The sequence below is a fragment of the Physeter macrocephalus genome, chromosome 17 (genome assembly GCF_002837175.3).
Source record: "Physeter macrocephalus isolate SW-GA chromosome 17, ASM283717v5, whole genome shotgun sequence".
Lineage (NCBI taxonomy): Eukaryota > Metazoa > Chordata > Mammalia > Artiodactyla > Physeteridae > Physeter > Physeter macrocephalus.
The window spans coordinates 49,541,592-49,552,912 of NC_041230.1; the positions used below are offsets into that span (position 1 = coordinate 49,541,592).

At 43.4% G+C, this 11,321-nt stretch overlaps 1 protein-coding gene across 17 annotated transcripts in view; it reads left to right on the forward strand.

Annotated features, from left to right (window-relative positions):
* The window catches only part of GAN (gigaxonin), a 96,024-nt gene extending 84,703 nt beyond the window's left edge, over positions 1–11,321 (forward strand). For all 17 annotated transcript variants that reach the window (XM_055078885.1, XM_055078886.1, XM_055078888.1 and 14 more), the window contains 2 exons: positions 7,028–7,137; positions 7,225–11,321. In XM_055078885.1, coding sequence (XP_054934860.1) covers positions 7,028–7,137; positions 7,225–7,406 — 292 coding nt within the window. In that variant the 3' untranslated portion in view covers positions 7,407–11,321. The remainder of the gene's footprint in view (positions 1–7,027; positions 7,138–7,224) is intronic.

Below are 11,321 nucleotides of genomic sequence, written 5' to 3' on the forward strand. Positions count from 1 at the left end.
CTCGGGCGTTCTGGCCCCAGGGTCCACATTTTCAACCACCACGCAATACTGCCTTAAAAATATAGGCTTTCCCATAAATATCTATAGAAGGAAAAAAAAAATCTCTAAGTAGTTTATTTCTTTAAAGATCAGATGTTTCCAAGTGTGTGGTATTTGCATACTCTGGAAACTGTTGCCAGATGAACAACCTACATTAGATTGGAGACCATTTACTGTTTTTAAGTAATCTCTTGTCTTTCCTGTCTTTGTTCCCTATTTTTAGGTTAAAACTTTCCTGGAAAAATGCCATATCTTACTATTTTCTGTGTTTCTGACTAAAAACAAAACTGTTTGAAGGAAAGCAAAAAAAAATTGCCATTATTTATATCAAGTCATGGCAACAACTTCATATATCCAGAAAGACAGTATATCTATATCTGTTCCTTGTATCCCTGTTCTTTTACTCGTACGTACTACCATCCTCCCAGTGGTCCATATTCAAAATAAGGTCATCTTTGATTCTCTCTTACGCTTCACCTCTCATGAGTTGCCAAGTTTTTTCTTTTTTCTTTTTTTTTTTAAACTCTGTAGTATTTTTCACACATCCCCACCTTTATTTTTCTGCCCCGACTCCAGTGAGCTCACTCTTATATGTGCAAAGTCTTCTAACCAGTCTCTCTAATACATTTCACCTACTTGTGCTTTTGAAAGATTAATCTGACTTTGGTCATTTCATTGTGATGGAAATTCTTCCTGTTTCAACCACTGCTTACCAAGTAAAGATAATAGTATCTAGCCTCCTGCTCGGGGCCCTCCACCATCTGAGGTTGAGAAAAATGTTCAGCCTTTTTCGCTTTCTTCTTTTCACATGTTCTGTACTCCAGCTCACTTCTTACAGCCATCCTGTGTTTTATTGTCTCTGTGCGTTTGCTCAGCCGAGATGCCCTCCCCCTTTCATTTTTACATTATAGGTAAATCATGTTAACTATTCTTTGAAGCCTAGATCTTTCAGTTTCATCTCTTGATGCCTGAATGTATACTTGGATAGACATCTTTGACCCCTGGCTGAATCCCCTGTGGTTGGTTCTCTGACTTGTGGGTGAGGGACCATTATGGTAGCAAGGGTTAAGTGGAAGTCACTGGAACTTTCCTTCCCTGCCACGATAGAAAACCAGAAGCAGTACTGCATCCTGACGAATGTGCAGACATTAGTGCCACCGTCAAAGCCTTGAAAATGCAAGAGTCGTGCTATGTATCATATCCCCACTTAATTCACTTAGAAAAAGTAGAAAAGTCAAGTGGATTTTGGAAAATAACTGTGAACTTTCATAAACTTAAGCAGGTAGTTAAGCTGATCACAGACTCAGTCCCACGGGTGGGGTCTTTATGCAGCCCAGTCCCTGGCCTTGGTTGCAGCTGTTGCCTTAGCTGAGGCCTTCTCTTCACACCGGTCTGTGGCGACCACCAGCAGCTCTTTCTTGTACCTGGCAGGACCAGCGGTGCCCCTGTACAGCGTGGCCTCAGGACTGTGTCAGTTTTGCCGTGTGCAGTATACTATTAGTCCCCGGAGATTTTGATCACCTTGGTGTGCCGTACTGTATTGGTCTGCCCCATTGACCATGTTATGCCTTTTGGATCTGAGGCTTAGGAAGTAGCACGTACTACAGATGCCTTTGTAAGACGTGTGAGCAAGAGGATGGGAGAGGAACTCTGCTCCTATAACCAAATCTGCTTCAGTCACGGTCCAGCCAGGAGACAGAGCCACCTCGTAATCTGCAGGGGAGATTTAATGTACGTAATTATTAACTAGTGAGAGTAGTTAGATGCTACCAGGTGAGAGAATGCAGAAACAGCCGACGAAGGAAGCGCGACTACAGCCTTTAGGGCTGAGGGAAAGTGCCCCAGGAAGGAGCAAACTGGGAAGAGCCCTCTCTGCCCCGCAAGGCTGGACTCACCTCCGTGGAGGAGGGTGTGCAGTGGCCCCGGACGTGGCAGAGCCCTGGGGTGCCGGGGCCAGAGCTGGTGCGTGGAAGCTGCCTGCTGGCTGGCGAAGGACCTCCCTGAGGGAGAGCCACTCTGGTCCTCCGGCACACAGGAGGCGGCAGAGCCGATAGAGGAAGGAAGAGGCCACCGACACCAGGGAAGAAGCCCTTTCCTCTGCGCAGCCTTGCATTCCCGCCAGCGCGCTCTGCACCGCGCTTACCTTCCCACAGAACCAGCTACGCATCCATGTTCATTTTCTCCACTGTGTGTTTTCTGTTTCAGTGGCTTCTCCTCTTGTCTATATTATTTCCTTCCTTTTACTTACTTTGGGTTTATTTTGTTCTTCCTTTTCTAGCTTCCTCAGGTAGCATGTTAGATTTTTTAAATTTCTCTGTTGTGGTCTCCTATCTTTTTATCATGCGCGTGTTTTCCTTTCCCTCACTGAGCATCGTTATGGTAGCTGCGTTCAGGTCCCTGCCTGGCAGATAATCCCAGCATCTGAGTCATCTCAGAGTTGGCGTCTGTCGATTGTTTATTTCCTTGCAAAGGGGTTTTCATTTTTTCTGGCTCTTTTGTTGAGTGATTCTGGACTGTGTCCAGGGCGTCGCGGACATGATATTGTTGAGGCCCCGAGGTCTCTTGCTGTTGCTTCAGAGACTGACTCCGGGCATTTAGCAGACAGTGGACTTGGTTAGACCCATGGAGCCTCAGGTGCAAGCATGCGTGGATCCAGTGTCAGTCAGACGTGACTCAGGTGGATGCCCGTCAGTTTAGGGGCTCTTCTGTACCTCCCATCTTTCTGAGACCCCCGCACACTTCAGTGATCCTTGTTGCCCCAAGATGCTCTCCCCTGATTCCGGTGGCCAGAAAGACGGCAGGGTTTTCTCTAGGGCTTTTGTTCCCCAGAGCTGCGAGCCCCAGGCTGCCTTCAGACGGAGCTACCAAGGAACTGGAAACTCAGTCCATGCGGGCGCTTGTTCAGCTTTCAGCTTCTTTCCCAAATCAGAGGCCGGCAGCCTCTGCTCGGTCTCCAGAGCCCTCAGGCAGTCTGTCTTCTGTATTTTGTCTAGAGTTTGTAGCTGCTTCTTGTGGGAGGCTCAGCCGAGCCCTCACTGGAGCGCCCTGTGCCCTCCCTCTCTCCTTCCCACCTTCTCTCCTTGCCTGTCTTACCCTTCCTACTCTGCTCTCTCTGAAGCTTGCCCCATTTTAAAGTTTCCTTTGAGGGAGGGGGGATTCTTCTTTCTGAGTTACCAGAGGACACATCATTGTAGCCTCCAAGTCCTGAGGAGCCCATGTTTGAGAACAGTGTAATAAAGGCATAATATTGCCTTGTCCATTACAAAAATGACTGCTACTTCACGATGCCTGCTATGTACTAGACACTGTGCAAAGTACTTTACACTGGCTGTTCCATTTCATCCTCACAGCAGACACCTGAGCTTGGTGATGGCGTCCCCACCTTACAAATAACGAAAGAGAGACTGGGTTAGCTCAGTCGTCCAAGGTCAACGAGGTGATAAATGGTAGAGAAAGAAATGCAGAACTACATGCCATTTATACCGTTTTTAAAAGCAACAGCTAAATATATGATCCAATTAAACTCTCATATTTTATGTACTTCGAAGCCTCAGAATTATATAAAATAGATCACATAGGATTATTTTTCTGAAACCCAGGAACTCTGAATCACTGATCTGCTGTGGACCGAATTTGGTAGACAGTCTACATAGACCAATTTCTTCAGCTTTGTTGAATTATTCCAGGGAGGAATTATGTTGAATTCTCAGCTCTACAAAATTACTGAGAAATGCCCTTGTATTCTGATGTGTTCTTTCAGTAGATAATCTAGTCCCGTATGTCTTAACTCAGAAGAAGTGCCAGCTGCCTTGTGGGCATGCCTGTGGCCCTGTTGATGGACTTGCTGGAAGGGTTGTATGCCTCTCCAACAGGGTCATCCTGGGAGTGGCTCAGCTGCAGACAGGGCAGGGGGATACTCATCAGCTTTGTTTGATTCAGGACCTGGGAAGAATTTAAACGTCGAGGTTTAGTTATTTATGTTTAGCCTTGAAGACAGAAATATGAACAAACCAGTTATTGTATTTGACATTTTTCAAACTTTTTCTTTCAAAGGCCTGTTCGGGTCCCCATTTTCACTTTGCATTGAGAGCTCCTAGATGTTTCCCTTTTCCTATTCATTAGAGGCATCTCGGAGGCAGGGGCCAAACTGAACTCCCAGTCCCAGCAAACTGCTTGATTCCAATCAACTTTTAGATGTTCGAGGAATCGGATGTTAGGTAAAGGTACTCAGGGATATGGCAGCTTTACGGCAGCTTTGCTTCTGAGTTGTTCCATGATCTTGGACAAATCATTCTGCTTCTGGGTTTCTTGGGATTAAAAATACGGAAGCCACTACTTTATATAACAGTCTGGGAAGAGTGCTCATTGAAATAAAAGTGCTGTTCTTAGTGAAATAATTTTACATTTGTATTTAACATCAAGATGCTGTAGACCTTAGCCAGTGGCTTCTTGGACACTTGATGGCATAGAGTTAGACACATGGGAACAGTGCCAGGGCATCTTTGTGCCCTGACGGTGAGTGGAGGCCCAGACACTGGTAGTTCTGAAGGGTTTAGATACATTTCCAAGATCTGAGTGAGGTCTGCTCTGACCTGGCTATGCCTTTAGCTATTAAAGGGAAATTGTTTGGTCAGATTACCTTAAGTAAACATTATTACATAGCAGAGTCATTTGTTTTTGTTTTAAAGCAAAAAACCCCTTTTATTTTGGAATAATTTTAGACTTGTAGAAAAGTGGCAAAAATAGTCAGAGTTCCCCAGAGCTTCTCCCAGCTTCACCCAGCTTCTCCTGATGTTAACATCTTACATACCATAGTACAGATATCAAAACCAGGATACTCACATAGGTACAGTATTATTAAGTAAACTACAGACTTTATTCAAATTTCACCAGCTTGCCCACTAATATCTTTTTTCTCTCTGCTCCGGGATCCGATCCAGGACCTGACATGGCTTTCAGTTGTTGAGTTTCTTCGGTCTCCTTTAATCTGTGACGGTTCCTCAGTCTTTCCTCGTCCTTCATGACCTTGACACCCTTGAAGGTTATTGGTCAGTTTTTTACTAGGATGTCTCTTCACGTGGGTTTGTCTCATGACGTCTCGCGATGAGGCTGAGGTTGCGCGTTTGGGCCAGGAATCCCACAGAAGTGCTGCTGGGCCCCTCTCTGCCCAGCGTCAGGGGGAGCATGATGTTGATAATGTCTCTTTACTGGTGATGCTAATCTTGACGACTTGGTTAAGGTGGCATCTTTTGGGTTTCCCCATTGTAAAGTCACTATTTCTCCCTTTGTAATTAATGAGTATCTTGGAAGAGAGAATTTGAGGATATGGGAATATACTGTTTCTCCTTAAACTTTCACCACTAGTTTAGCATCATTGGTGGACTGGCCTTGCAGTAGTTATTACTGTGCTGTTTGCCTAATGGTGATTTTTCTGCTTCCCTCATTCCTTCTACCGTTGTCAGCTGGAATTCTGTAAAGAAGCCCTGCCCCTTCTCCCTAATTTTTTTTTAATGTATTCAGTCATTTGTTTTTATCAGTATCGACTTACGGGCATTTATTCCATGAGTTATCTGTCCAGGACTATCATTATTTATTGTGTGGCTCCAGTTGTTCCCACCGTGGCCATTGGGAGCTGCTGCATATCAGCTCTGGTGTCCTTCTGACACAACTCATCCTTTTTTAAGCTCTTCCTGTGTGGCAACGCAAGATGATCCAGGCTCATCCTGTATTTTCGGCCTCTTCTGTGGAGTCAGCCGCTTCTTCATGGAGCCCTGGCTCCTTTTAGTGGCTATTAAATTGATTTTCAACAGAAGTACCAAGCAATTTAGTGGGGAAAGAAATGTCTTTTCAGCAAGTGATGCTGGAACAACTAAGTATCTGTATGGGGGAGAAAAAGGACTTGACTCTTATACCTCATACCATACACAAAAGTTAACTTGAAATGTATCATAAGACCTAAGTGTAAAAACTGAAACAATAACATTTCCAGAAATTTTAATTTAAAAAACCTTTGCAACCTTGGAGTAGGCAAAGATTTCCTAGGAGGACATAGAAAACATGAAGTATAAAAAGAAAAAAATGATAAACTGGAATTCATCAAAATTAAAAACCTCTGTTCTCAAAAGTCCCCATTAAGATAATGAAAAGACAGTCTACATGCCGGGGAAAAGATTTGTGATACACGTATCCAACAAAGGACTTGTATCCATAAAATAAAAAGAATCTTAAAATTTAATAAGAAGACAGAAAAGCCAATTTGAAAAATGAGCAGATCTTTGAGCAGAAATTTCACAAAAGTAGATACATAAAGTGTCCAGTAAGCACGTGCAGAGATGCTTAGCACCGTTGGTCTTCAGGGAAAAGCACACCACTCATATGGCTAAAAGGAAAAAGGCCGACGGTACCCGAGCTGGCAGTAATGCCGAGCAGTTGTGGAGCTTTCACATGTTGCTCATTGGAATGCAAAATGGCACAACACCTTGGAAAACAGTGTGGTGTTTTCTTATCAAAGGAAATATCCCTTTAACCATATAACCAAGCAATTCCATAACGTAAGCCCACTAAAGAGCTTTGCCCTCTCAATTCCAAAATAGCTTCACTCACAATAGCCAGACACTGGAGGCTGCCCAAATGAACCCGAACTGGTGAATGGGTAACAAATTCTGCTGTACCACGTAATGGAATCCTGCTTAAGATAACAAGAAATGAGATAACGGTGAAGCCACAGCACGGATGAATCTCCTTCCCGCTGTGCTGAGTGAAGGAAGCGGACTGAATAGTGCACTCTATGATTCATTATATGCGACGTTCTGGAACAGACACAACTAAGTCTTCAGAGACAGGAAGGAAATGAGTGTTTCCCCAGAAGAGGGGTGTGGGTGTCGTGCCTTGTGCTGTAGGTGGCTCACTGAGTTTTGTCGTCTCAGTCTGCTGGGATGTCGTGGACACCCTCTGACCTCCTTCATTCTGTCCCTCTGTCTGTTCTCAGGTGGATCTATCTTAATGACCAGAATTTATGCATCCCCGCCAGTTCCTCTTTTGTGTACGGAGCTGTCCCCATAGGAGCCAGTATCTATGTCATCGGAGATCTGGATACAGGTCAGAATGTTACAGTGATCTTGTCGGAACCGTTTTCCGGTGATGCCGACGCACGGTGTGTCACCTCTGCTTCTTCTCACGGCGCAGGTACCAATTACGACTATGTGCGCGAGTTCAAAAGGAGCACGGGAACCTGGCACCACACCAAGCCCCTCCTCCCCTCCGACCTCCGCCGCACCGGGTGTGCAGCCTTACGTATTGCGAATTGCAAGCTGTTCCGCCTGCAGCTTCAGCAGGGCTTGTTCCGCATCCGCGTTCACTCACCTTGACGGGGCCGCGGCGCGGAAGCGGAGCTCCTGACCAAGCGCGCCGGGACGCGGCGCTCTGCGAGGGGACAGAGATGGCAGGCGACCCTTGCTCTGCGCCGGCCTCTGTGCGGTAACGCGAGTGGTTTTCTAACGCTTCGAAGCCTGGGCTTCCAGCTCTTGTTCGGGAGAACACGTAACTGCTGAAAAAAAAAACGAGGAGGAGTCAGTTCCTCCAGGAGATGTGCCCCTAGACCAACCGGGCTAGTCAGCGTCAGAGGCAAAGGGAAGTGGGGATCCGTGTCATGTAAAATCAGGAAGTGACAGCACCGAGGTGCATGTCCCCGCGGGGAGCTCACGTCTGGCTGACCGCTGTGTTCCAGTACCTGGCTTTGGTTAACAAGCGAGCAAACATGCATATATCAACATATCCAAACATACCGGGATTGCTTTTCCACTGCACTTGGAAGGAGATAGGATGCCTAACTGTGCCCAGCAATTTAAGGTTTGTGCCTAAAATGTTAGGTTGGACTCAATGCCAGTTAGTCTCCACTTACTACTAGTTCTCTGTCCTAAGAATCTTTTTTAAACTAAATTATGATGAATTGAAACTAAGGTAAAATGTCTCTTTTATGACATTCTATCTTAGTGATCCAAAAGAGTCAATAAATTAAGGAGTCAGGTGGCAGCCCTCCTGTGAAGTTAAAGGAAGTTGCTGACTTCTGTGTTAATTCAGATGAAGATGTGTCATGCCGTCATTTCTGGGGTTGTGAAGGATCTCATACAGTGCCAGTCTTCCTTTCCAACTAACCAGAACTGTTTTATAAATATGAGGATGTTAGTGAGTAGGAGATTTTGTACAAGAAGGACCTGAGCCGGACAAATAATAAAGATCTGCTATGACCAAAAAAAAAAAAAAAAAAAAAAAAAAAAAAGTCCAGAGGAAATATATAGGGATCAAAAACTTTTAAAAGTAATCTGTCTGAAAGCACACAAAGTCTTGTTTACTACTGTCTAGGATTTGAAAACGTGTCTTGGAATGCGAATCCATGTAAAGAATCTAGTCTTTGTAGCAGAATTTTCTCAACGCCACGAGTTTCAGACAAATTACGTTACAAGTAAAGGTTGGCTGGTAGAATAAACTACCTCAACTTAATTTCATTCTGTTCGTGTAGAGCAAATTAATCCTTTCCTCCTTCCCTCCCTCTCACTCCCATGTCGACCCACTCAACCGCACTCCCCAAGGGGGAAAAAGTCTGTCATTAGTGGCACTTACCTTGTAAGGTATTTTGTTTTCCATTCGAATTATACCCCCTTAGTGTGAAACCAAGGAGTTCAAAGTGCTTGATGACTTCATCATTTGAATTTTATGCAATATCAGATTTCTAATCAATTTAATATAGAGCTCTTCATTTCTAATTGTTTTCTACAGCTTCCCCCCACCCTTAGTATATGGCTATAAGAAGCAGCATTTAGTCTTAATGATTGATAAATGTGTAAGTGTATCCTTTGGTTATACATTTGAGAATAGGAATTTCTCCTAGAAACTTCCTACCTGGAATGTCTGTATGCTTTTCCCATGCATATGAAACATCGTTTGTCTTTTCCCACCCAGGAACAGTAGAAGTCAATCCAGTGCTAGAAAAGTCACTGAGCAGCCTTGTCTGTGGGAATTCTAAAGAATGTTGTGTGTGCACATTAACTCTCCATCCTGGCAGAGACATGGGTAAAAGGAGGTACAGGGTTTTCCTCTTCTCTATCAGAGGCACTGGGCCAGATTTGCCAGCCTTTCACATAACAGTCAGATTTGACATGTAGGTCAAAGCCAGCCTCTTTGCTTTGTGCTGTGTACCAGTCAGCTGTTGTCTGCATGCTTTCCCCAGGATACCTTGGATGTCTTTTAATCAAAGCAAACTGCTTGGCCACTGCAAAGAAAGAAAACTTTCTTTGTACAACTAGATGTTAGTTTTAGAGGAAATAAATTTCTGAAAAAGTGGATTTTCTTTGGTAAAATGTCCCATACAGAGCAGAACCCTGGCCTTCAGAAGCCACAGCTGAGGTACATTAAAGTGGTAACTGATGTTCTATTAAAGCCATGACAGTCAGCAATTCTCTTTTCTTTAATTTCTGAAATTTAAAGTCCTTCCCAGGCTAACCAGGCCTCTCCAAGGAGACAGTTCATTGTTTAGGAGTGAGTGGGTCCCTGCTGCAGTATTATCAGTGCCTGCATGACTTGGTCAATTCATTTTATATAAGTAGTTTTGTTTTGTTTTTTTTTTAATTTAGTTCATTGACCCTGTAGCTGCAGAAATTAGGTAACTTTTTAAAAATTAAATTTGCCACATAATATCGGATGCAATAAACAAGAAAAGCTGCTAAGTGCCAAACTGTTATTTTACTATATATAAATATAAAAATATTACATTGTCATGTAGGGATATATTTAATTTTATTATGTTCCAAAATTAATCATGACTTTTGTAAATTACAGTTACTTTAGTATCGTGAAAAATTCTTTAACTAATTTCACACAGGTTTGTGTTTTAACCATCCGTTTATGCCTTGACATATCCTTTCTTGGTAAATTTTTGATACTTTTTCCATTAGGCACTTTTATCAGGTGTATATTGGAATTAGCGGTGAAAGATGGATCTTAAAATTTTAAATACAGTATCTTTGGGGGAAGTGCAATTTATTTTCGTTATCCGCCAACAGAAGGAAAGTTGTCTCAGCTTAGAGTAATTTAAAGGATTTCTTCTAGGCTACGGCCTAAAGTAGGTTTGTTTGTTTCTTTGTTTAACACATCCAAATACAGATTTTTTTTTCAAAGATTTAAGTGTTTAATTTAAAATGAAGTTTTAATTTTTTCTGTGATAGTGCTTATATCCTGTGAGATGTAAAAGTGTGAGAGAGAGTGTGTGTGTGAGTGTGTGTATGTGTGTGATGTGACTAGGTAAATCTGTTTGTATATGTTTAGCTTTGGAATTGTCGTTCCAAACTACATGTATTATTGTCTCCTGGTGCTTCAGATAAATTCTTGAGCCTGTGGTCCTTCAGTTTATACTACTGTGTTAAACTCATGTTGAGTGTGTATATTGATGTATTTGTAGTTTGTAGTAAGTTTTACTTGGCGTTTGCATTCCTTTTCTTTAGCATATTAAAAACAGTGTTAGTGTTTACCACCTCATAGTTGGTATGTTATGAAGATTTGGCCTAAGAAATTTCTAAATTCATCGTTTCTTTTACTGCTGTGAGGAGTTGATAGCTGACAGTAGGCTTTTTTCAAACTGTGCAACCACCAAAAAAGAGTATTTGGGGGATGTTGGATGGCATATTGTTTGTCTTGAAGTGTTCTGTTATCTTGCACTATCACTTTAATGATGGCACTTTCTTCGGTGATGCTTTGGAAGTGCCATTTTGTCGTTTATGAGTGAGGAGTTCCCTAGGCAATGCATGGGAGATACATCGTTTATATTGATGTGGTAAAGACGGGGCTCCTTTGCTGTGGCACTGCAGTTACTCAGGGTAGCAAGTTAGGTTTTTAGAGAAATGTGTTAGCTGCTTAGGTCCTTTGGGGTTCCGTCTGGTGTGTTCCTGCTTCATTGCACCAAACCAGGGATCTCCAAAAGTTTTCCAAGGAGCATTAAAAACACTGCAGTATTACCTTCCGGAATGTTGGCTTTCTTGATTCAAGAGGAGGCTGCCTGTGGTCAGATGAAGAATCCGGGGAAAGAATGAGGTGGCACTTTCACCACATCAGTTTCGAAGGTGCTGGAACCCCCGTACAGAGCACCCAGTGGAAGGGAAGGGAAGAGTGAGGCTGCTCTGGTTCAGTGGGTGCCCCTGGAGCCGTGAGAGAAGAGACTCCAACTGGCACAGAAAAGCCCGCTCTGGGTTTAATCAACAGTGTTGATTGAGCACCTACTCGGAATTCTGCTT